Raw genomic sequence first — 27382 nt, 5'->3', positions numbered from 1 at the left:
CAAATATATATATATATATACATATATATATATGAGCAAACCATGGTAAAGGAAAGGAAAATCAATGATATATGTTAACTTAATTCAAAAAATCCTACAAATTTTAAAATTTCTGCTAGTACTTTCAGTTTGCTTCTTTGCGAGGAGGAAACTCGATCGCTCAATAAAAGGACATTCATGAACAATGCTTCACCTTACAGTTAAAACTCAACCTAACGATTTTATCACTTTCTTATTGTTTTTGAAAGCCATCTTGACCCTTTCACTTGTTTCTTTTGCAAAACCAACAAGTGGGTGGATATATTATATCATCATCAACAAAAATTACAGCACCAGACCTACTCAACTCAAGGGCCACCAACCGAAACACCATAGCATGAGATCCACAACAATCATCAAGTACATCAACTAACTAGGGGAGCCACCCCATCACAACAAGACCAAGATTGACAACCAAGCAAAGGGAGAAGAAGAGAGCTTATTGTCGTAGAAGGGCGGAGTCCGAGCCTCCATCACCAAAGGGTGGTAGGGGGTGCCACCATGAGACTCCCGCTATCACCGAAAGCCCAACTGCCAACACAAGAGACACCAAAATCCGAAAAATATAGGCATTCTAAAACAAGTCTCACATAGGCATTTTAAAACAATAGAAACTCAAGTGGCACATGAAATTTTTAGAAGACCCTTTGCACTCTAAAAATGAATATAACTAAGAAAGCTTCAATGCTTCACATGAAAGATAGGTCCACTAAGTATAAAATCTACTGAAGATTCAAATGTACTCCTATGTCAATTGTTAGCTAAGGCTTGTTTTTAGAAAGCCAAAAAGGGGTGGTAGGCTACTTACTCAGCAAAAGGAGACTCCTCCATGAAAAAGGAGTGGTATCATGGGGGACTTTTTAAGACATACCCATGCATCTTTTAAAGACTTCCCTTCCTCGTAGGGAATTGCCCTCTTCCTTCATAAACCTATAACTTCTTTTCAATTTTATATTTTCAAACTGGGACGATAATACAATCTCTCTCTCTCTCTCTCTCTCTCTCTCTCTCTCTCTCAGTTTGCACCTTGTTGCCTAACTTGAAGCATAAAAGCATGATACAAATGCCTTCTGAATAAATGAAAAAATGTTCTCAATTCTTCCTTCAAAAATTACAGTCTGTCTGACATGTAAGCCTGCATCTTACAACCAATACATGTGCCCCCCCTTCCACCAACAGATGAGCTCTTACACATGAAACCTGCATCCTTATATCCATTGTACGCACTGCAGAACTAAATAGACTCGAGCGCAGAGAATCATTCTCAAGGCTCATTTCCATTGTGGCAATAATCTCAGACCCTCCATGGCCACCCATTGCTATAAATGCGTCAGCACATCCATAAGCATCGCACTCCAAGTATCTACAGCCCCTGGAAGACACCAATGAAGGCAATCATTCTGTACCTTGGCATGTTTATCATGAGCAAACGGTTGAAAATTCCTATATGGACCAGGATGCCCATCGGGCCTCAGTAGCGACGCATGTATCGTATCTACAATCCTCAGCTTGAAAGAATATTCTGTGCTTCTCCGCAGAGTCTTGCCATACTCTTCTAACTGTATTGTGTACATCTCTAAAGTCATACCTTCTAAAGAAATGGCCCTGCTTTCAAATGGAACTGTTCGTGTGCAATTACCGCCATTATCCCAACGGCCATTTTCAAAGTGATCTGGAGTGAAAGTCCTAAAGAAAACCACTCCTTTGTATTCGGAAGATATAAGAAAGTCGAATACTGTCCTTAATGCCACTCTGTAGGCATAGTAAAAACCTACTTCTGTGAGGTTCAACTTTGGGCAGTAATGGCAGCCCACGACCTTATCTTCCAGAAAATAAACAGAGGGTTTCAAGTACCACTGCCCTGAAGATAGAACAATGTAGTCGTAGGTATGCAATGAGGGTGCCCAGCTCTCATCCACCATATCCAAATGGAGCTTTTCAATGCCTTGAGCGTATCCTTCAGCTTCATCCTCTGTGCTCTTGACCAAAAAGGGAGCCCACACAATATCTAATGAGAAATTATAAGATTTGAAGTGCCAATGTACATTAAGATCGATGCCATCATTAAAGGTGCAATCAGGAACCTCAACCTGCATTTAAGCAACAGAAGCTCAGTTTTTTCTCTCGTTGCACGATGGGGATTGTAAGCCAAAAGTCCTTACAATTAATATTTCCATTAGACATTAAGAGATACAACTTGCCAAATGATTAAGAGCCTCAGCGCCTCATTTCTAGACGAGGAGTTTTAACTAAGCACAAGCTGCACTACAATATCCTACCTACTGATTTCACAACTACCAAAATCATGAATATTGAAGACCTGGAACAATCTTTGGCAAATAACAAAATCGGGCCTTGCATCCTCTTCTAATGCTCTTTGAAGTAGGCTTGAGCATAAAACTCCACATGATTCTCTATCGCTTGCATTTGACTTGAATTTTGGGAGATGGGTTATAAAGTACAGCTTTGCACATCATGTAAGCATACTCCTTGTTCTACAAGGAGGTATCAGGTGAGCTAACTTTCAATGCCTAAAGGCAGACACACTAAAGCCGGGTGGAATGAGAATTGCCAAGCCTTCCCCATCACTCCATTTCAGGTTACTCAAATTTGTAAATGGCGACATATAACTTTACGACTAGCCTATGCTTCAAAAGCGAGGTGAAAAGTCACAATGGCCTACATAAGAGGATCAGAAAGAATGTGTGTGCCCCAGTACTGAATGCCCATCTTTATAGTTGTCTACAATCTCTCCCACTGGCCTACACATAAGACCATGCTTACTTAATGCCCCCCTTTGTAAGAAAGAGGAAGAAAACAAGTTTTCCATCATGTAGTTGTCAAGTGGCACAACGGCCCACAATCGGTCCTAAGAATTCCATGCTTTACTAAGCCCTTCCTAAGGCCAAAAACAAACACTTCAGTCACACACGAATAGTGCTCGTTTGTTCTTCAACAACAATTCAGTCACATCCAAAAGGGACTTCAACTCTGTGTTGCAACCCTCCAGCATTCAAGTGTCGAGCAACAGCATATAAAGGGACACAAAAAACTTTTTAAGATTACAGCCTAAAAGATGCCGTTCTCCTGGGTAAGCGCATACATGTGCAAAATCTCGCTTACAATAGTCCGAGTATGGGATGTATGCCTTGGATTGAGGGTGGAAATTTTCTGCTAATGCATTTTTATGACTTCTTAAACAGAATCAGAAAAAGGACATTAATTTTAACCAAGTAACGCTCCTATACCCAAAAAAATTGTGATTGTGCATCCACAGAGTTAAAAAAAAAATTCATGCAGCTCTTGCAGTGAAAGGCTGTTACCTGGGCGAGAGAGCATAAAAAAGACTGAAAATGGTTTCGCGCTATAGAGTCCCCAATGAAAGCCCACTTCTTCCCCGCAACGATCTCCAGATATGCCTTTGCGTCAAACAAGGGCAGCTCACAATTATGAGGTTTCCATCTCCAATACATGAAACCAAGATCTGGCCTTCCATTTTTCATACAATTCTGATGATCCTGAATGAGCCGACATGAGGTGTTTGTATAAGCAGGCCCATCTGGGTGTGGGATCCAATCTCCTTTCCATATGTTGCAACCTCCTGGATTTCCAGTTCTGATGACAGGTTTAGGCGAAGGACTCAATTTGGCAATGATAAACGAGAGAAGAAACAAGCTCAGCCACTTTGCAATGAGTGTATGTAACATTATGAACATTGGCTCCATTCACACAACAGAGTTTTCCATTAGATATAGCAATGGGCAGTCTGCCACTTTATCAACGAAAGCATTTATATAATTCAGCAGTGCTAATAAGAGGGAAATCCCAATTTGCGACACACTTTGACGTCAACGTCAAAGCTCTTCGACAAGGCAATCAATACAAATTACAAATGAAGATGGGCTTGGTACAAGCTAAGCTTAAAATCAAACAGCAAATTTCGTCCATTATCCATCCCAGGCTTAGCAATCAGCAACACGAGAAGCATGAGGCTAAGCACATGCCGCTGAAATCCAAAAAACTTCAATCTACATTGGCCATTATGATAACGGGGCTGGCCCCTCATCACTATGATTTATAACAAACTGAAATTATATCGGTTTCCGGGTCAACTGCAAAACACAATGCAGCTTTGTGGCTTTTTTCATAGGGCGAACTGCAAAACACAATGCAAACGGCTCAGTGATTGGGTACAACGCTAGATTGGTAGCATAGGGCTATGCACACACTTATGGCACTGATTATGAGGAGACAGTCAGCCCCGTGGCTAAGAGGCTGCAACAAAAGGTTTGGTCTCGCATCATATGCAAGTGAAGAATGCATTCTTTCATGGTGACTTGCAAGAAGAGGTATAATTTGTCAGATCCAACAATTCTAATAATTGAGGGTTTGGCAAACGCCTATCCTCTGTTTAACACAATGGAGACCATGCTATGTTATATTAAGCAGTTGTAGTGTGCACACTCACGCGCACATAGATACACACATAATTCAAGATGATCTATGAGAAAAAGAAGTAGGACGTACCTACAGTAAAATCAATAAGCGTTGTAACATCATCGGAAGCAGTAGGTGGTGGCGTGAGTTCCTCCTCCACAAGGGGTTCCGGATACTTGCGTGAAACAATAAACGGTAGAAGCACTACGAGGCATGCCACCCACACAAACTTCCTTTGTGATACAAGCTTCCATAGCTCAGCTGCTGTTAGGCTCCGTGGGCGCGGCCCATCCCCTTGCCCAACTGGAGAATATTTGTGATGGGTAGTCATGGTCTCTCTTCTTCTTCTTATTCAAGCAACAGAAACGTTGAAGGCACGAATGTAGGAGTTACACCCCCTCTCTGTGTAGCAAAATGCACTATCATCTGAAATCCAGGGCAATGCGAAGATGCTTGAGTGAGGGGAACGCCGTATCTTTACATGCATGCAATGATTGCAGAGAATGAAACACGAAAACAGAGCAAGTAATTGTGTTACCTTTCTGCGAGTTCAGAGCATGATCATTAACAATGCGCAGAAGCTGACCATGCCCTTTCCGCTTGAAGAGATGAGACTCATTAGAAAGAGGGGGAAAGAGAGAGAAAGAGAGATGGCCCACCTGGACTCTCCTGGAAGAATACAGACTCGAGAGTCGAGAGTGAGTGAGTGTGTGTGTTTGGGTTTGGGGGGGGCCGTGTGGTAGGTGCCCTATTTTATCAGATCAGCTCAGCAGTAGGTAGTGGGCCGTGGCAATAGCAATAGCTTTACTAGAATACAATACAATACAATTAGACGACAAAGATGCTCGTATGTCGGTGGGCAGCAACCATGTTTGCTTAACAAGCAGTGCTACGGCCCACATCCCTTTTCATAAAGCCGAGAGAAAGGGAGATACCTACATACTAACCTCTTCTTAAAATTGAGAGGGAGAGATAGCTTGCGCACATGAGCTTAGGCAGCCAATGGAAGGGGGACGGTCTCTTGGCGTGCATCGACCGTCGGTTCACACACATGCACAGCTTGAACCGCCAAAAGGCTCGGATTGAAAATGGTGGGATTGCACGTCCACGAAATCAGGAAATTTTTGTGGTTAAGATGTAAGCTTCCATTGCAAACGGCAGGCTACCGGTGTCAAACAGTAAGTATGGAGCTTTGATGTTCCGATAGCGACGGTGGGGAAGACGATGAAGTTTTAAAGGGGTGTGTGGACGTCTTGGTGGGCCTACATCGCTTTTTCACCAAAACCAGACCATTACATTGTGCACGTGCGCACCCTGTGAGAGAGAGAGAGAGAGAGAGAGAGAGAGAGAGAGAGAGAGAGAGAGAAACTAAAATAAGAGGTCCATGGCACAAATTAACATAACATGCTCAAGAACTAATGAACATGCATTGCTCATGCTCGAACATCCTATGCCCATTCTACGAATTTCACGCGTAAAAGACAAATATGTCGCAAAGGGTCAGACTCCTCTGCCATCAACGGCAAAAAGGACGAAGAAGAAGAATGAGAAAGAGTGAGAGGGACAAGAAAATGAAATCAAACAAGAGAGAGGAAAACACTGACACAGCAGAGAGATGAAAGAAAAAGAAAAAGAAGAGAGAGACAGAGAGAAGAAGCCAGAGAGAGCGAGAAAGGTGTCTCCCACCACGTGCACTCTTTCTTGCACACACATACTCAGATTAGTGCTCTCTCTCTCTCTCTCTCTCTCTCTCTCTCTCTCTCCCCCCCCCCCCCCCCCCCCCCCCCAACGCACACACACACACCAAAGCACTAGCTAAGCAATAAATGGGCAGAAGGATAAGAAACGATTGGAGCTTACATAGGTCGGAGGGGGGGTGGGGGATCTCGGGCGGAAAAAATGTAAACTCGGGTGCCCCAGTTTACTTTGCCCACTTTGACACCCCCCACCTCAGAGGATAGAACCCACAACCTCGGTAATGAGAGCCATGTGCCCTAACCACATCGTGCATGCATGTTGTTTGTGGAGTGTAGGCGTCTTTCTCAAGTTTTGACACGCAAACATATCATAATGTGCAGAAGTAAACTCGAACTTCCGCAACAAGATCTAAGGCACCCAATTAATGCGAGGACCTTGGGGCCTTTGATCCCATCTCCCATGCCCATGTGAGACGGTGGCGGGGGGGGGGGGGGGGGGGGGGAGAGGGGTCTTCCTACCATTGTTGCACTATTGGTGATAGTGGTATATCAAGATACAAGGTAGAGGTAGTGATTGGGAATAGCACTATGGGCTGTTGTATTAGGCGATGAGGCACGGGTGGTGGTTAGGTTCACTGCTAACACGAAAAAAGTATAGGTTTTAACCTCCCCTTGGATGCAAATGCACCCACATGGAAGTTAAAACCTCCACTTCTCTTTATTTTTATCTTTATCTATATTAAAGGACGATGAAACAAGCAAAATATACTACGTCCTATGCTTGCAACATGTGGCATCAAAAGAAAACAAAATTTGGAAATGCATCCTCTTTGTGTGATCGTAATTGGTGCTTAGATTTAGGTGGTAGCGGTGCTCACACCGCGCTATATATATATATATATATATATATATATATAGAGAGAGAGAGAGAGAGAGAGAGAGAGAGAGAGAGAGAGAGAGAGAGAGAGAGTTGGTTCATGATGCCCACCTAGTTGAGATTCGTGGAGGTGCCACTTGTAGAGGCAGTCGTTTGCACACGAGAGCTGAGAGAGAGAGAGAGAGAGAGAGAGAGAGAGAGAGAGAGAGAGAGAGAGAGAGAGAGAGAGAGAGAGAGAGAGCACACACAGCCAACCACAACACTCAACCCACCATCTCGGTGCTTGTGTGCAATCTTTTGCTCGCCACTTCTTTTGCACTCATTTAGAAGGTTTTGTGCATGCACTCAAAAATAGTTGGAAACCAACTTGGAGCATTGTGAATCCAACTAGCCGGTTAGTGATGGTGAGCTCGGTGAGGTTTTATTAAGCTATTCACCTTAATGAACCAGCCATTCCAGAAGCAACTAGCAATTAGGACTTGAGTTTACATGGTGGGAAAATTGAGTTAATTGCACACCAAGCACTCCAAACTGTTGAAAATAGTGCTGGTCTATAGCCCTCACAATCACGTCTTTTATGGTAACCATGACTCCATCAAAGGAGAGATTTCTAGGAAGAAGAAGAAGAACATCTTTGGGCTTTTTTGCATCGGCATAAGGTTGGATTCTACAACATCTATAATGCAACATATTTTCACCGTAATTATGTGCTCCCACATCAGGAAGAAACACGTGATGGCATATATGATGACTATCCATGCATTTTTGCCAGCTAAAGACTAAGCTGTAGAAGAATTTGCACCTCTCATTGAGGGATATGCATTTAAATAGTGTAAAGCCTACACAGCAGATAGACATAGCCTATCCAAGATAGTCCCCCATCGATGTATAGCGGGAACTTTGGCACGAACAATGCTGCTCTTTGGTGGATTTCTATACCATCAACCTTTACCTCTCAACCATGAGAGACATGGTGATGAAAATGTGGTTTTTTTGCAAGGGTTATGGAGCACGTATGTGCCTCAATATGGTATTGAGAAATGTGGTGATGCCAAGAGGGGTCATCCTAGTCCAAGCTCTTCTTGGAGCTCTTCAATCTTGCCACTAAAAATGCAGAAATCATAGTCAATCTTGCGCCTTTCTGAAAGTAGCAAATTTGGGCCCACCATATAGGCTACATCCCAATCGTCTCCCGACGTCACCGCAACAAGAGCAAGGTTTGTGCCATTTGCAAATGGGGCAATGAATGGTGGTCCTCAATGCATGCCAATGACGATTTCAGAAGGCAATGCAATAAGGAAGGGTTAAAATATGTTGTTGAATCATTATCAACAAAATACATATATTGGTGAGCTAAAGACCCCCTTAAGCAATTCACCTTATTGTCTTCATCACTATAATGAAATACCCATTTCTGGTTCTTACAATACCAATAGTTCTCGAATGAGTATGCACATGGCATCATTGACTACAAAAGCATCTATCCAAGACATCCTTCACCTAGCTTCTCTCAAGTCAAAGTGCACCAAACTCTATCAACATAGCATGTTGAAAGAGCACTACAAGGGTTTCTTTTGCTCACATGGCCAGCTTCGCATTCATGGTAGACTTGATTGGTTCCCATCTCCACACCATTGCATCCATCTAGCAACGCAAAATGTTCATGATGACGATGATGATGTCAAAGGAGAAATGTATAGGTAAATGCCTCCTTATCAAGGTCTTGATGAGAGCTCCAATGTGCCCTTGAATGATGAGTATTTAAGAAACATAAATCCTTTCACCTAAATCTCGCAAAGTCCATGCATAGTAAGAGTCCCCCCGCAAGTCAAAAAGACAAGGCCATAATTGCAAGAATGAGCAGATCGAGGAACTTGCATTTTGCACTCATGTGTTTGCATACTCAACAACAAGGAGCTGGAGCAAGGCTTTGGGCAATATGCTTGGAATTCAAGGTAGAAAGAAGTAGAGCATCAAAGTGCAATCATCATCACCAAATATAAAAAATCATTGGAAAGGAATGAGCTTGTCACATCTGACATCTATTCCACATTGGAGATTTAGAGTTAGATGTCAGATCAGATAGAGAACCAGATTTGAGCTTTAGAAAAATATGAAAATCGGATATAAACTAAAGTGACGTACAAATTCAAATACTAGACAAAAGAACTAGAGATTGTATATTTAGATATTGAAGGAAAGTACAATTGGTCATAAGTGTTTATTACAATAGAGCTAACTGATAGTAAGAGCAACAACTCAATGACTATAAAGACTCGTTGTAGCCTATGGAGTGACCGACCTCAAAATGAAGTAGCAAGTCCTATTTATAGGTACCCAGACTGGACTCAGACTAACTATACACTGTTACAGTTATTGCGGTAATTACAACTCATAAATACTAGATCCGACTATGTGCAAGTGCTTGACTATGGTCATTCCGACCGTATACATTCTTCCTCCCCTTTCTTTGGCATATTTCAAAATTCTAGATATCCTATGTGGATCCACAAGGATGATTCCATAATACTTATATGTGAATCTTGATTAATCAAATATGAGTTGAGCACTCTGTTGGAATTAGGGTTGCAGAGAAACGCACACAGCTTGGAGAAGACGAAGGAAGCTCAAGGCACACAATATAGAGTGTATTACTTAGTATTAAATGGAAAGAGAGATAGCCCTAGAGTGATGGGCGTATATACAATTCACAGGGGGGGGGGGGAAACCTCCTAAAGAGGGAAAAATGCCCCGGTGGTCCTAGTGTGTTCACACACATCACTACCACATGTATATGATACCAAATCCCGCCTGGAGTGATGCGATGAACGAGAGCTGGCAAATGAGTAAAGGGAAGTGCCATGCCCTGAGGACATGATCAGTGCACAAAGGGGAGTAAGCCCAAAGCTTTGAGGAAAGCTTCGAGCTTCTCACGAGACCATGACTTTGTGAAAAGATCTGCAAGGTTATCTTGTGTTGGCACATAAGCCGAGCTAATCTCTCTTGCTGAGAGCCTCTCTTTGACATAGTGGTAATGCACCTCTCAATGTGCTTTGTGCGAGCATGAAAAAATGGGTTCCTCGCAACTGCCAATGCGCTCTGACTGTCAATGTAGATAGTGTTGGCAGTGTCCTCTCCAACACCCAAATCAACCATAAGGCATCTGAGCCATACACACTCAACCGTAGCTGTGAAGACTGCCCTGTACTCAATCTCACAACTCGAAGTGGCCACAGTAGGTTGCTTCTTGCTCAACCATGATATACATGAACTGCCAAGCATGAAACAAAAACCACTTGTGGACACTCACATGTCAAAACAACCATCCCACTCTGAGTCCGAAAAAGCATGTAAGTCTGGCGGCAATGATCCCCCCTTGGGATAAAACAAGCCAAGATGTAAAGTGCCACTAAGGTAGGGAAAAATCCTCTTGACAGCCTGCCAATGCTTAGACCCTTGGCTATGCATAAATCTGCTGACTTGTGAGACTGCAAACTGAATATCTGGCCTCGTGTTGCATACATAAATGAGGCATCCAACAACAGTTTGGTAAAGAGTGACATCAGCAGGATCGCCAGCATCATGTAGACTCAACTTCAAACCTGTTTCCATAGGAGTGGCAATAGGTTTGCAGCCCTCAAGTCCAAACTTACATAGCAATGTCTCTATGTAACTTTTCTAACCAAAGGCAATACCACCATCACACTGCTTAAACTGTATACCAAGTAGTGATGCAACAGTCCCAAATCTTTCATCTTGAAATTAGCATTCAAATCAGCCTTGAATTCAGAAATATGTCTCTCATTTGGTCCAGTGATCAGGAAATCATCTACATAAAGAACCACAATGAGAAGTACATCACCCTCACGCTTTACATACAATGTGCTTTCTGTTGAACTGTTACGAAAGCCTTGTTTGACCAAATGAGTGTCAGCTTTCTCATACCAAGCACGAGGAGATTGCTTCAACCCATACAAAGCCTTCTTACATCTGCACACTTTGTCCTCTTGTCCTTTCTTGACAAAACCGCGAGGCTGCGTTACATAAACTTCCTCAAATATGTCACCATTCAAGAAAGCAGTAACAATGTCTGATTGATGTACATCCCAATCAAAATGAGTTGCCAATGCACATAGAAAACGCATAGTAGTCATACGTCAAGTGGGAGAAAAAGTCTCTTCATAATCTATGCCTTTTTGCTATGCATAAACCTTTGCAACAATTCGAGCCTTATGGCGATCGATCTCACCATCCGGCTTGCGTTTCAACTTGTAAACGCACTTCATACCAATGGCCTTTTTGCCAGGAGGCAAATCACATAAAGTCCATGTGTCATTTTCTATAAGTGCATCATATTCTGATTGCATGGCAACCATCCAATTTTTTGAATTATGTGCTTCATCAAAAGAGAGAGGTTCCTCAACATCATGAGAGAGACATAGGGAGAGTTAAATGTGAGTGACAATTCCATCCAAAGATGGAGATTTTAATGTCTTAGAGAGGGTTTTTTAAGATCTCGGCCTATATGTAAATGCCTAGAGCAATTCCAATAGACCTTAGAAATTCTTGAGTAGTCTTGAAAATCAAGGCATGATACTCAAAAGGCAATCCCAAAAGAGCCTTCATACTGAACCATGATGGGATCTTTGCCTTCACCCTAACCAGGAAGAGCTTTTTAGGGTCCTATATTGAAAGTATTAAAAGATCTATCTAAATCTAGCTATGCTATTCCTGTGATAGTTAACATAACCAGTTTGTCAATCTCATACGAATAGTTTCAAAAGATCCCAAGGATGTAAGTGCCATGACACTAGCATTTATCTACTATTATTCATAAAGAACTCTGACGAGTTTTGAAATGAAGGCATGAAATTCAAGAGGGCATTTGAATAATCAACATCTTATTCTTAACAATAAGATAAAACACGTGATTGTTCTATACATCATGCCGTGTTTGATAATTGTGCGAGGAGATGATGTTAGCATCTTAGAAATAAAAGCATTTCTATTTTATGAGTCTTGAACTCAACCTGTTCTTCTAAAGTGTTTTGACAGTGGAACATGTCCCAAAGGGACATGGACTGGTCTGTTTTTCTTATGATGCGAAGTAATTGCATCTCTCCTGACGCAATTACATATGCATTACAATTCAAAACAAACCATAGTTTGATCACCAAAAGGTGACCGCATGGATAGAAGATCACATAAAACCTTGATGGATGACAAAAAGGGTTAGATAGAGAGAATAACATGCGTGATTGAAAGGTCCAGTGTTGCTTCCGAACCCTATAAATTTTAGATACAGAGTGAAAGTGTGTGTGTGTGTGTGTGTGTGTGTGTGTGTGTGTGTGTGTGTGTGTGTGAGAGAGAGAGAGAGAGAGAGAGAGAGAGAGAGAGAGAGAGAGAGAGAGATGGGAAATAGAGCTAGAAATCTATACTACTTCGAACACTTATCTAAAGAGACATATTGTAAAGTGAAGTTTTGTGGATGAATTCCTTGAGCAACTACACTTACAGTGTCTCTTATTTTTTTCTTAGGAACTTTATGGCACCTAGGGTATCTACTGAATGTTTTGGTCATGGATTGGAAGCGATGAAGATAGTATTGGATCATATAATGATTCTCTACTCTTCGGAAAACAAAACTGACTTCTTTCAAAGCATTGTTCGAGGTTTCTTTCCTGGTGTTACTATAGAAGAAGCTTGGAGAACCTACGATCGCACTTCCATGACTCGAGATGGGGTACCCTTTCACCAGGTGTTTGTTAGAATCCATAATGATCCCAGTCAATGGCTTTGCAACCTACGTCTTTTGCAAATTTGAGTAAAGTTTGGATACTCAGATGCCCTCTACCTTGATTGTGAATTAGATTGTTGTTCTATATCTGAAGTTTATAGCAAAATTAATACAATAAAGAGCAGGGACCTGATAAGATAGAGAATCATAAGGAGCCTATTTTCAAGCGTCCCAGCGCTAAACGCTCTTTTCCCCTTTTCAAATGTTGATGGGGTTGATTATGTAAAAGTGATTCATGAGCATTTTGGTTTGATTTCCACTTCTCATGCAATCCTTTGTTGTTTTTCACATTTAGATAGAGATGATGTATTTTTTTAATTCTAAAATAACAAGCACTTAAAAAGTGAATATTCTACGAGGGTTATTTTTTAATTTACAAGCATTCAAACATTTCTCTTTGGTTGTCACATTTCACTTTGCAACCACTGTAGTTTTTTGTGTATAGTAAAATGGAGATTAGTTGTGCCATTCCACTGGCTATCACAACCAACGGCTTGATATCTTTTGGAATAGTTGTAAGTGCATCAGCAGGTGAAGAGGAGATATTGTCATCTCTTCCTATTCGCAATGTGCGTGCAGCAAAGAGAGCAGCTCGAAATGTTGGGAGGAATAGTGCATCAACTAATGAACGGGAGATACCTCCATCTCCTCGTATTCGCAATGTGCTTGCGGCAAAGAGAGCAGCTCAAAATGTCGAGAGGAATTCTAAAAAGCAATTTATTGAAACCTTGCTAGAGATCAAAGCCTCCTACAATAGGATGGAGACAATGCAAACCAATGTCTCTGATGTGATTGAAACTTTAAGCTTTGCATTGGAGATTGAAAGTGGGATACTATGGAGATTGCGAGAAGAGACAAAAGCATCAAACTTGCAAAGACTAGAGAGTGAGGCATACATTACAGAGAAGCTATCCAAAGTTGAGGATTCTCAAAAGATGATAATGGCATCTATTGAGAATCTTCGAAAAGAGGGTTCACGGAGTCAACATGAATCAAAAGGACGAATGCAAGACAATACTCTACGATAAATCGTGCCAGGATTGAGAAGTATCGTCAACAAGCTGGGTGCTTTGACAAAGGTTCAAGGTTCAAGACTTTTAGATATCCGAGCTACCTCAAATAAATTAAGTGCTTTGGCTAGATTAGTTCAATCAAGGCAGCGTCAAGTTTCTCAACGACCTAATCCTACTAATGGAAGAAATATGTAATGCTATCCTGTATCTTCATCAAACTGTACTTTTTAATTGAGTCACCATCAATGTGTCAAATGTATTTAGTTTAGAGGATATAGTTAGATGTCCCACTTTATTTTGATTTTTATTATGCATAAGAATGTTCTTTTAGTGACTGATCCAAATTATACCAAGTATATTATATTTATATGAGATCTATTTGCACCTAATTTCATAGATGGTATCTGGACCACGTATATTATCACATGGTCATGCACGACGTAGTCGACTATGTGATGATTCACGAAAGGCGAGGCGCCAAATAACATGGGAGAGAATAAGGCATTCACTACAAAGTACTATTGGAACTTTATTGGAGTGCAATGAAAGGCAGAGAATGCATGATGTACATGAAGGAAACTCTGAAGCCATGAATGCTGGGACAACAATGAACATAGTAGAGGGAAACTATTCTAAAGTAGAAAAAGCACTGTTTGTCCATCCGCTTTGAATATCCAACGTCTCTCCTTTTACATCACAGGTCTATGGAACCAGTTCTATCAAAAAAGGTTAGCCTCTCGTTTTCGTCTTATACGTTGTTGTCACTCCTTAGCCTCAGCTTGAGCTTGTATCTTCTTCAATTCTATTTGTGCCTTGGCTGCCTTTTTTGTATGGATGGCACGCAACTCCTCTTGGCTTAAAGGATCATAATATCTTTTAAATTTGCTCCCATTGAGGAATCCAATGGTTTCAACTCCATCAAGAGTCTCCACACGAATGGTTCCTTGTGGGGTGATCTCACATACTCTATATGGTCCTTTTCCTGTATATTTCAACTTTTTCTTTTCGTTACGCACTCCATACATAAGGACTTTATCACCAACATTGATATCTTTGTTCTTTAGATGCGGTCAAACCATTTCTTCCTCCTATCTTTCTCCACAACTGCATTTTGCACAGCTAATTGCCTCTCTTCATCTAGCCTTTCAAGGATATATAATCGCTCAACTAAGGGGTTACCATCCCAACCTTCTTGAGAAGCTACTCGAAGACTAGGAACGGCAAACTCCCATGGCATAACCGCTTCTTGGCCATACACCATCTTGAATGGTGTGCAGTTAATGGCAACTTTATACGCAGCCCATAGAGCTGATGTAAGCTTTAAATCCCAATCTGTACGATGAGCTTCCACCGTTTTGGTTAAGATAGAGATTAAGGTCTTATTGGTGCTCTTAGCTTGGCCATTTGCTTGTGGATAATAAGGTGTGGATTTATGGTGAGCTATCATGAAGTTGGTACTGAGTTCTTTTATTACTCCATTTATAAAATGAGTACCATTGTCACTCACAATCTCAAAGAGACAACCAAATCTTGTAATGATGTTCTCAAAGAGAAATTTGGCAGTTGACCTCACATCGGCCTTACGTGTCGCCCTGGCTTCTGCCCACTTTGTCACATAGTCAGTGGCAACGATAATATATTGAGATTGAGTGCTACGAGCTGCCGGACTAATTGGGCCTACAAAGTCCAAACCCCAATTTTCAAATGGTTGAGTACCTTTAACAGGATGTAAGGACATCCTATCCTTTTGTTGTGTGATCTTGTAACGTTGGCATTCATCACATCCTTTTGCAAAAAGTGATGCATCCTTAAATAAGGTTGGCCACCAATAGCCTGATTGCAACACCTTTCTAGCTGTTAGTTCCCCTGAGAAATGTCCTCCAGCTATACCCATGTGGGCTTCTTGCAGTATGTATAAATACTCATCCTCAAGGGCACAACGTCTAAGAATATCATCCTTCCCTAGCCTGTAGAGAGTTCCCGCAATGAGAGAGTAAGGTTCACATTCTTTTAACAGTTTTCGAGCTCTATCTTTACGAAGCTCTTTGGGTGGAAAACCATTAACTAGAAAGTTCACAATCTTCTCACTCCATTCAGGTATGGTTTCGACTAGGAATAGAGAAGTATCAGGCAATTCATCATCGACTCCAGAAGGGGCTTCACCATTGAGTATGCGAGGCAAATGATCAGCCATGACATGTCTTTTACCAGGTCTCACCACAACGGTAAAATCAAACTCAAGGAGAATTAACAACCATCGTGTAATTCTTCCCGTGGAACAAGGTTTATTTACTAGATACAACAAGGCTTGATGATCAACATAGAACACAAACTTGTTGGCCAGAAGCTAGTAGCGAAATTTCTTCACTGCATAAATCATACCTAAACCTTCTCGCTCTGTAGTGGTGTAGTTTCTTTTGGCATCATTCAACTGAAGACTTGTAAAGCTACTGGGGTAGTCCAGTTTATGTTCTCCTGGTTGAGCTAGAACACACCCAATAGCAAAGTTCGATGCATCAATATGCACATGAAAAATTACATTCCAATCGGGCACTCGTAGAATAGGAGCATTAGTCAAGGTCTTTTTCAATGATCATAAGCATGGTCACACTCTGCAGTCCATTGGAACTCAATAAGAAGCTTGTACAAAGGACGAGCTATCTCGGCAAAGTTTAAAATAAACCGTCGGTAATAACCAACATGGCCCATGAACCTTTGAACTCCTTTATAATTTGTAGGTGGTGGCAATTCATCAATGGCTTTAATTTTGCTCTCATCTGTGGAAATCCCATTTTTGGACACTATATGCCCTAAAATGACTCCATGTTTAACCCAAAATTGGCATTTGAAAGGTGTTAAGGAGATGCGATACAATCTACACTTCTCAAACACTTTTCGTAAGCATGATAGATGTTCTTTCCAATAGGAATAAACACAAAGGTCATCTAAGAAAGCTTCACAAAACTTCCTCAAATATTCTCTAAAAGCAGTGTTTATTAATCTTTGAAAGGTAGCAGGGGCATTGGTTAAACCAAAAGCCATAACACAAAATGTGAACACTCCAAATTCGGTTATAAAGGCTGTTTTAGCTTGGTCCTCCAGCGCAATTGTGATTTGATTGTAGCCAGAGTATCCATCTAAAAAGCTATAAGCTTCCTTCCCTGCAACTCTTTCAAGCACGTGTTCTGAATATTGCAAGGGGTAATGGTCCCTCCTAGTGGCGGCATTGACCTTCTTGAGATCCACGCACACTCTGAGTTTCCCATTCTTTTTTGGCACAATCACTATTGGTGACACCCATTCTGAGTGCTCAATAGGGTATATGAATCCGCATTCCACAAGCTTTTCAATCTCTTCTTGAACGATTTTTGCATATTTAGGATTCATTAGGTAGGGTCGTTGCTGAACTGGTTTAGCCATGCTATTCATAGGGATTGTGTGTTGCACCACGGAAGGTGGAACACCTTTCATATCATGATAAGTCTAGGAAAATATATCCCTGAATTCCTTGAGAAGTTCTTTAAGTACACACTCCTCAGTCTTGGTCAGATCTTGGGCAATGAAAACAGGTTTAGACTCTTCTCCTGGGTCTGCTAACTCTATTTCCTTAACTATCGCTGGACCATCATAGACTCCATTGCTCCCATCGATAGGTTTTCTTTGAGCCTTTGTATACACAACCTTACGTTCCTCTGTGGTATAGGATTTGAAATGTTCATGTGCAGGGTGTAAGTCTGTGGGGTCCTGTTGTTCTGTGGACTGTGATTTAACTTCTGATTCCTTTTGTTGTTGAGCTAACTCTGGATTTTGTCATCTCCTTACGGTACGGCTCAACTTCTGTAGCCTCGAGTTGTGCGATGTCAATGGGTTGTGGACTACACCACATAACGCTTTGAAGGTATTCACCCCAGTTATCTACCAACTTTCGATGAGCATCACATGCCCCTATATAATTAAGCCATTCTGCGGTAGATTTCTTTTCATTTATTCTAGCACGCACATTTGCTCGATATCGTCGCCTCTTATATCTCTTACTCTTTTTGTTTAATTCTCGATTACGATCGATTTCTAGTGAAGACTCACTAGATGAATCACTACTTGTGTCTTCTGCTCCCTTGGATAGATTATCATCTAGGTTACCACTGGGCCTTGAATGGTTTGTCCCCACATTTGCACTAAAATTTAACTCAGATTCTTCGTCCTCAGAGTCAATTTCAACTGATGATTCTGACCCCAAATCGTGTGGGCTATAGTCTTGTGAGGCGCTACTGGTTTCAATGCCAGTCAAAATTTCATCTTGTAGATCATCAGAAGCTATATGCATTTCTTCTAGCATGTTTAAGGGTACAAGTGGTGGTATTTCATCCCCGTCAGGTGTTACCCAAGTCATCCCCCTATTTCCCCAAGTGTCTATGGTTGTTGCTAGGTGGACCCAATCCACATTGTCCGACTCAGTCATCCCAGGTAGTACATCCATATAAGGAGAACCTTTCCCAACATCAGTGTCTGCTTTACACGTGTAACAATACTGCAATGGGGCCAAGTGAACTGTGGTTTCAACTCTATGATCAATTATAAACCTGTTTCCTAGAGGATGTGCTCCACCTGTCATAAGATCCACTCGAATGACAGAATCTTGGAACTGCAGGTAGACATGGTTTTTGGACCAATCATGCACCATTTTTTCTTCCCTCATGAAAGGACGTCCTAAGATAATCTCCGATGCCATAGTGTGTTTGGAGAAATCCATAACAATAAAGGTAATCCTTATTTTATGTCCAAAGACCTTGATCTTAAGATCTTCTAGCATCCCAATAGGTTTAACAATAGACCCATTGGCCATCTTCACTACTATGGTTGTGGTCGCAAGGTGAGGTCTTCCCATAGTTTCCCATCAATTTTTAGTCACAATGCTAACCCCAGCGCCGCCATCAAGGATTCCCTTCACAGTTAATCCCTTAGTAGTGATTGGTACAGTCGCATTGGATTCATCACCCTCAAAGTATTGTCCCAACTTGTTAACAGGTATTTCTATAACAAGGTTCTCATCTAGGTTGGGTTGTGGATCTATGTATCCCTCCTCTATTGGCATCTCCCCAGCTCCATCCATGTGTGCAAATTGTGGTAGCCCAAACTTCAGTTCTCCATTGAGGAGGGCTCAAAGAGCTGAGACTAGCTCAGGGTCTTTATATAGTTTGGACATGATGGTGGTTCTAACTTCTGAAGACATGAAATCCATCAATTTGGCAATGTTTAACGGCACCTTTTGGCCTTGAGTCCCTTGACATGGGGAAGATGGGATCTCCATTTCTTCGATAGGATCAGGTAGTCCCTCTGTAAACATTCTTTCCATCAAGAAGTGAGTATGCCCACTTTCCCATGACTTTAAGTCACTTTCTTCTTGGATGACACTAGGTATGTCCAAGGGTCTATGGACTTGGTGAGGTTGTTGTTGCGTAGGGAACACGGTGTCTGTAATCTGGATCTTCCTAGGTGCTGGTTCTAGATCCCTTTGGGTATCTTCTACCAAACTCCTTAATTGCTTGACTCGCTCAATCTCCTCTGTAGGGTTTGGGTAAGTTCCTATATTGTTTTTGGATCCGGGCCATTGTGGCTCATGAAGATCTTCCTTGTTGGTTTCTATGTTAGTGGTCGTTTTGGTCTCCATGGTTTCACGTGAATCAGAATCTTCTTCAGTGTCATTCATATATACGGGGTCGTCACCAGTCCCTATGTTGGTCTTTGAACTGGGGTCTGACTTCGCTGCTTTTTGCGATCTCTTTCTTCGTGTTTTCTTCTTTTTCTGAGATTGGGCAATTGATGCCGTGTCTCTTTACTCAAGAATATAATTTTGTTTTTGGAGCATCGATCGTGTGAGTACGTTTACTGGTACCACAGGTGTACTTTGTGATGGCTCCTCGGTAACTTCAATCAAGTTTAATGGCGTGATCTTTGGTGCATTTGGATTATTTGGACATTGGGCAATCAAATGATCTATGCCACATCGATAACACATGAGTATTGGCATTGTAGACGTGCTCGCTTGATTGGTTTGCATTAGTGTGGCGTTCTTTTGTAGCCTAATAGGACACTCGGCTACACGATGTGGACCTCCACACTCATAGCATTGAAGAGGTGGTCTCTTAGCGGTGTAATTGATATTTTGGCCTCTTGCCGCAAGAGCAGCTACTTGATATACAGGTTTGACTTGTCCCCAATAGTCCTCCATGTAGTATTGTGGACTTTCTTCAAGCACATCCATCCCATAGGCAATATTAGGATTTATATCTTCCTCACAGCCTACCAAACAAGAAATAGATGACTCACAACCCACTTGATTCACAGAAGTGATTCTCGGATGTGGTGGTTACGGTCCTAGCACTGGAGGTGGTAAAGGTATTGTTTGAACAACATTTTGGGTCCTAGGTACCATGTGTTGTGCTGTTTGTTCAAGAGGTGGGGCCGGCATCAATGCAGGCACTCGAGGTGTGTCTGTCCATGCTAAGGTTGGTCTATTTTCCATCGCGCGCTTAAATACTATGCAATCCTTAGCTTGATGACCATACCTCCCACCACAGGCATTGCAATTCCCATTGAATTTTACTCTAAAAGTAGGGCATTCACTGGTACTATGCGGCCCATAGCATACTGAGCACCATTGTTGCTCCCTTCTTGGATACATATGATTGTTCTATGGAGCACGATTGTCTCTAAGACTCTCTTGAATAGCCTTGGTGAGATCTGCTAAAGTCATCTCAGATATCTTTGGCTCCTTAGCAATAGGCTTTAGGGTCATTGGCTGATGCCCCGATGCTTGTGAGCTAATAGATTTAGACTCAACAGACACTCTTTCTCCTTGAATCATTAAATTATCCTCCAATTGGATCGCATTGGTGGTGACTGCTTCCCAAGTGGTGATACCTCTAATGACTAGACCATTGTAGATATCCTCATGTCGTAATCCCCTAATGAATCTATCAAGCAATTGGGTATTGTTGAAGCGCTCATTTGGATTACATTGAGAATTCAAATGCTTCAAGCGACTTATAAAGTCTCTCACCGACTCTCCTTCCTCTCGTTGGGCTTTCTGGAGTTGAGAGGCTACACCCCAAAGTACTCCCTCTCGTATGTATTCTTTTAAGAACAGTCTCCTAAGAGTCGGGTATATCGTTTTTTCTTCCACCCTTAGGGTTCTATACCAATCCCCAGCCTTTCCACTTAAGGTTAGGCTTAAAGCATTGCTCTTATGTAGGTCATTGTGTTCTCCTAGAGAATCGCATATTTGTTCAAACACTTCGATATGCTTTCTCACATCCCCTGTCTCCACTAAATTTTTGTGTGAGCTTGGCTATTTGTACTGCCTTACTTCTAGGCTCTCTATCAGATGTGTTACGCATATTCTCAGCAATAGATTGACCAATAGGTTGAGAAAACGTTGCCAAGTCACCTAAGTGAGCAGCAACCGTGGGTGGAGGTGCTCCAGAGACTACATGTGGAGTAGGTATTGGCATTGTGCTTGGCGCATAGGAAGCCCTTGGGTTCCACGTTGGTTACGATGTTGTGCCATGAGGTGGTCCAAAGTTCATATGTGTGGCCCTAGGCATAGCAGACGTCGGATGTGACGTGCTAATGCTAGCCGGTATAGTCCCATGGAAATAAGAACTTGGGTATTGTGGTTGTGGAGCATAGGTAGTTGAAACAATGGGAGGGGTAGGGACTACATGAGTGCGATGACCCATGGGTGTATACGATTGGTACACACTTGTAGGTACTGTTGCAGGCATTGAGCTACCATGTAGCGGTGCTTTACTAACAAATGAGGTCCATGGCGTGTTCCTTGGCATGCCCATCATTGGGGTAGGCATGGTAGCCATGGTGTCATCAAGGGAAAGATGAGCTAGACTTGGAAAGGTGAAGCTATCACTTGTGGGCTCAGATTGCACTGAAACCCTTAGAGAAACAACATATGGAGGATCCATCAGACTTACTGAGGGAGTCTCCATTTGCGATAAGGTCGGTTGTTTAGCCTTTCCTGTATCTAAGAATCTCATGAGACCCGTTGAAGGCATGTTGATCCCCTTGTTCTGTCTCTCTAACTCAATGATGCTATGGATCCCCTTGTTCTGTCTCTCTAACTCAATGACCCTATGGATGCCCCCACAAACTCTTTGTTGTTGATCCTCTACACTAGTAGCACCCATTGTGGATTGTAGGACATCTAACCAACCCACATGATAGGTGTGACCTATGTATAGGTCGGTCAGAGTCTCTGTTTGTAATTTGTACTCCCAGTTCTCATTTAAGAACACTCCATCTAGGATTGAGGTGCTAGGGATGTCCTTTGAGATAGATGCAATGTTGCTTTCTAGGGGTTGGCCCTTAGCGGTTGCTAAGTCAGGAGCACTCGATTGCTCTCTTAGCAAGGATATTGACATAGGAGCTTTCTCTTTTAACTCTCTTCGTTGCTCTGCCTTGCGTAAGCTCTCGACTTCATTTTCCCTCACTTCGGCAAGGCTTCTACCATCGGGTAATATGACCTCGGAGGGAAATAACTCTGAAGAGTCAGGAGGTGCAGTGAATGAAGTATTCACCTGCACATTCTCTAACGGTATAGGGTCTACGTTTGTCACGAATGGAGAATTTACTTCCCCACCCCCCTCATTTACATCATTAGCTCCATGTTCGGAGCGAGTGGCTCTACTAAAGGTTTCCTTCAGGCAGCTAAGCACGCTCGGCCCGGACCGAGGACCCATGGCATGCATGTATTGGATCGAGCTATCGGGATTAGGCATTGGGAAACCCTCCATGACATCGTAGTCAGAGGAAGAGTCACTAGCCGCTATGTTCGGGTCTTGGTTTGTACTACCTTGGATCCCCGCCGAGGGTCTAGAACCTAAAGTAGGTGGATATTGAGAACTCGCGTAAGTCGAAATTCTCTCTAGTTGCTCCGTCTCTAGCACACAACCAGAGCGCAGATGCATGTGCCTTTGGCACCCTACAAACGCCGGCGAATAACCTCGAAGGTTAACCGCTTACCTTTTTTAAGCGTCCGTTTTCACTCGTGTTTTTTACGTTTTTAATGTTTGATTTTTTTGATTAAAGTGTGTGATAGCTCGAAATGAGCGTATCACTTAGAGGGTCGCTGTGTGCTTTACAACACAATTTTGGGCATCTGACGTTCCGTTGGTCGTCAAAAAATCAATTTTTAGCTACGTGTGAAGCTAAAATTCGTTTTTTTTAAAGGCGATTGAGGCCTAGGCTTGAGCGTGAGCTTGGGCTTGGGTCTGGGAGATATTCCCGATCCCAATCCTACCTTTAAATTTTTAAAATTTTTTATTATTATAAAAAGGTTAAGGTCGTCGCGGCCTGCACGAGAACACACACACTCTATCTACCTACTTCTAACTAATACACCTACTGCTACACAGTAACACACTCTATTAACTCTCATAGATCTACTTCCTACTTACTGTACACAGAAAACTAACAACCTTAGTACACAGAGAATAAACACAGTACCTTTGAAAACTCCATTAACAAAGAAAACTAACAACCTTAATACACATAGAATAAGCACAGTACCTTTGAAAACTCCATTAACAAAGAAAACTAACAACCTTAATACACATAGAATAAGCACAGTACCTTTGAAAACTCCATTAACAAAAAAAAAACACAGTATAACACCAAATCTCTCTTCTCAACACACACACACTCCTTCCCTACCTTTCCTACAATTGAAATTGCACCACAAAAGAAGCACAGAGTGCCATTCAAGCTTAGTGTATGGCATTCCCTGGTAGCAACGGCGCCAAAAATGTGCGCGTATATCGCACGTGTCAATGCAAGGAACTTGCCGATACACCATGTGCGAGCCACAAATGGCTCCAAGCACACAACAAGCCTAAACTAGTAAGCTCAAAGAAGGCGATGGTGTGTCATTCACCGCTCTATGCTTGCTTCGTGGAGGATTCCTCACCGCGAAGAAGAAGGAGTTGCCGCTTCGCCGCCGCCGTGCCGTCATCGCAATGCTCGATCGCACACACACACACTCTCTCTCTCTCATGCATACACACACACACACACACACAAGGAGATGAAGAAGAAGAAGATGGAGATGGAGCAAGAGCACTCTTCAATTGCACAAATGAGAGAATGAGTGAATTTTAGGTTTAGTTGATTTTTATATGAGCTCAACCCATTCACACTTGGGCTCCCATGCTTAGCCAACTAATCCCTTGAATTTTCCAGTTAGAGTGCGCCTCTCATCGGCGATCACTCTTACCCTTTTCCTATTGGACCGACAAGCCCGGTACCTGACTCTACAAGTAAATAATACAACATCCGTCGTAGGTGATAGGGTGTCCGTGAGCCGTGAGGGTTAACATGTGCACACTTAAGTTGGGCTCTCAAAAAGCATTATGTACGAGCATACATTCAAGTGATTGAGCAAAATTTTATGTATGTACTATGCAAAATAGAATTATGAAAAACTACTTTCATATTTTCCAAGATTACCTCTCTCTATGCTGAGTTGACATTTCTTGCAAGGCCCAAAATTGAGTCCAACTTTCTCCTAATGCAACCTTTGCCAATCCCTAATTCACCATGGGAGAGCATATCCATGGATTTTATCTTTGGATTGCCTAAGTGTATCCATGGGAATACGAGAATATGAACGATAGTAGACAGGGTCAGTAAACAAGCTCATTTTATACCTGTCAAAAAGACTATCAAAGCCCATCAAATGGCAACCCTCTTCATTTCACAAATCTTCAAGTACCATGGCTTGCCAATGTTCATAGTGTCGGATAGAGATCCTAGAATGACCAGTAATTTCTGGAAGGGTCTCTTTGAGAATTAAAAAACAAGGCTAAACTTCTGTTCGGCCTATCACCCGCAAACGGATGGCTAAAGTGAAATAGCTAACCTAATTATTCTTGATCTACTCAAAGCCTATGTAACGGGAGTAGATCAAAGGTCCCAATGGGAGAAGTAATTACCCTTACTGGAGTATGCCTACAATAACATTGTACATACTTTCATGGGAAAACCACCTTTTGAGGTAATTGAGGGAAGATCAAAAAGTCCCTTGCTACTTAAGGTACACGGGAAGATCTTCACTGCATATGAGTATAGCCGAGACCTACAAGAATCTTTTCAAAAGATTGAGGATGCTATCTCTATCTAACAACAAAGGCAAAAGGCTGCTGCTGACAAGCACAGAAGATCCCAAGCCTTTAAAAAAAATGATTGGGTCTTACTCAAATTTCTCAAGGCTCGATTAAGGCGCACGATAGGCAAGAATCCTACGAGACACCAAAAGTACTATGCTAAGTTAGCAAAAAGGTACTATGGTCCCTTCCAGATTCTTAGGCCAATCAATGAGATGGTCTATCAACTCAAGTTGCCTAATCACTGGCTCATACACAATGCTTTCCATGTGAGCCTATTAAAGCCTTACAAAGGAGAGCCACCTCAAGAACCAACTACTGAAGACCCACCGGAGATCAAGGACCAAGAAGAGGTGCTGCAACCTGAGTCCATTCTCCGACATGAAGACAAGGTACTTAGAGGCAGCAAGACTATCCGATGATATCTTATTAAGTTTAAGAATTATCCTTTTGAAGATGCTAGATGGATGCAAGGCATACAATTAAAGGATAACCTAAACCTTGTCAATGCTTACAATGCTTCCCAAGAGTAAGCAAATGTACAAATGTTTTGTCTTATAAGACTCTCTTTTTCTTTATTGTGCACAAAAATGAAGTAGTATGCATGCTTAGATCAAGTTTGCAGGGACGACGTCTCTCGAACACCAAGTAGAGCTTGTCACTCTACAATGGAAGATGATAGGACTAATGTGCAAACATGCTTGCGGCAGCCTCAGGCTCTCAAGCCCCAAATGGACTAGTCATCCTTTGTGGAACGATGTCGTAGAGTAACTAGGGATCCTCTACCCGCTAGGAAAAAGGACTAATGAATATGCTTTATCTTCTCTACCCCATAGTCGAGGATGACTATGATTTCAAGAGAGAGGTAATGTCATAATAATCAATATCTAATTCTCCTAAATGATTTTCTCATGTTAAATTGATCATTTAATATGGGGAAGTGCCAGGGGAGAAAAAGCTAGAATATTGGTTAAGTTAGCGGACCGGCCACAATAGGGATCCAAAGGAGGGAAAATAGGGATCCAAAGGGGGGGGGGCATCTGCAAAAGAGCTATGTGCACCAATGGGCTTAAAAGACCCTAAGGTTCAACCCATTAAGACTTCCAAAATGCTAAGGTTCCAGAATTCAAAGGTTGTGTCCAAAGGTAAAACATTAGGGAAATTGGATGCTTTGTGTGTGCCCCAAAAGTCTTCATCAATCCCTACATAAGAGGGGGCGAGCCTTGCAAGTAGGGGATGAGAGAGAAAATCACACACACACACACACACACACACACACACACACACACACACACACACACACACACACACACACACACACACACACAAGCTCCCTTTACACAAAGGGAATGAGGGACACATGTCAACTCCCTAGCCCAGATGCCCACAAGAAGGTGTACTCAAATCCTATTGGATGGCCTTGGAGGTGGACCAATGAGAATTAGGCTAGAGTAAATCTAGTTTAATTAATTTAAAAATACTTAATAAAAGAACCAATGGGAATTAAGCTCTCTAGAAGACTATTGGACAGTCTCCCAAGGGGTCCAATGAGCATTCAATAGCCCAATGGCTTGTCTGATTCCTATTGGCTAGCAGGCAAAGGGGTCCAATGAGAGTTTAGTTGCATTTATTAATTACCTAAAGCTCTCACAAAAGGGGAAAGGGGGACACATGTCAGAAGGCTATCACTTATGCTGCTTAATTACCATTGGCTAAGCCTGGGGAGGTCCAATATGATGCTAGCAAGAGCAAATAGCAAGAGGGGTCGACCAAGAGAGAGAGGGGGCTGATTTTTGAAAGGCATTATCACCTACACACTCACACTAGCTCATGTGTGGAGTAAGAAGACTCTCTCTCCTTCTCAAGCTTTAATGGAAAGCTTATCACCTACTCCAAGCTTGTGAGAAGGAAGGCCTACACCAGCAACTCTTGGCTTTGTGATGCAAATCCAACCAAGAGCCAAGCTTCAATGCATGCTCATCTCATCTACCATGCTAATTACTAAGCTAAGCTATGCTAATTCGAGTGATTATGTGAGGAGATGTACATCTTTCTCGTAAGAATACTCCTTCTTCCTCTCAATCTACTCTCATACCCCGCTAGCTCTCACCATCTTCGAAGGTGTGTGAGGTCTTGGGTCTGAGACCGTGAGGGAATTGATGTTGTGTTTGATAAGTGTTTTTCTTAGTGCATGAAGTTTCCATATTTATTGCACTAGCTAGTATTGAAGGAACACAAAGAATTGTATTGTAAAATGTCTCTCTTGATGGGAGAAACCATTATACAAATCCTTTTGGAGGGGGGACCGGCTCCATGCAAATCCGGTCCTCAACTGTTGTTAATTGCTT

At 42.1% G+C, this 27382-nt stretch overlaps 1 protein-coding gene and 1 pseudogene across 2 annotated transcripts; one reads left to right on the top strand and one right to left on the bottom strand.

Moving 5' to 3' along the window:
• Positions 1-1082: 1082 nt before the first annotated feature.
• On the bottom strand, positions 1083-5195 carry LOC147434418 (protein trichome birefringence-like 25). Of its 2 annotated transcripts, XM_086490887.1 has the most exons (4): positions 5015-5195; positions 4567-4902; positions 3363-3640; positions 1083-2129 (listed from the first exon to the last, which is right to left on the bottom strand). In XM_086490887.1, the coding sequence occupies exons 2-4, from the start codon at positions 4805-4807 to the stop codon at positions 1359-1361; spliced, it is 1290 nt and encodes a 429-aa protein (XP_086347013.1). In that variant the 5' UTR covers positions 4808-4902; positions 5015-5195; the 3' UTR covers positions 1083-1358. The 2 variants fall into 2 exon arrangements, with proteins under 2 accessions (XP_086347013.1, XP_086347014.1); XM_086490888.1 differs by lacking the exon at positions 5015-5195 and having other exon boundaries at positions 3363-3654; positions 4571-4746.
• Positions 5196-7451: 2256 nt separating this feature from the next.
• LOC147434417 (uncharacterized) lies at positions 7452-9136 on the top strand (annotated as a pseudogene).
• Positions 9137-27382: the final 18246 nt, after the last annotated feature.

Source organism: Adiantum capillus-veneris, chromosome 19 (genome assembly GCF_014529385.1).
Source record: "Adiantum capillus-veneris isolate H3 chromosome 19, ASM1452938v2, whole genome shotgun sequence".
In the NCBI taxonomy this organism is placed as follows: domain Eukaryota; kingdom Viridiplantae; phylum Streptophyta; class Polypodiopsida; order Polypodiales; family Pteridaceae; genus Adiantum; species Adiantum capillus-veneris.
This window is presented reverse-complemented; position numbering and strand designations above follow the sequence as displayed.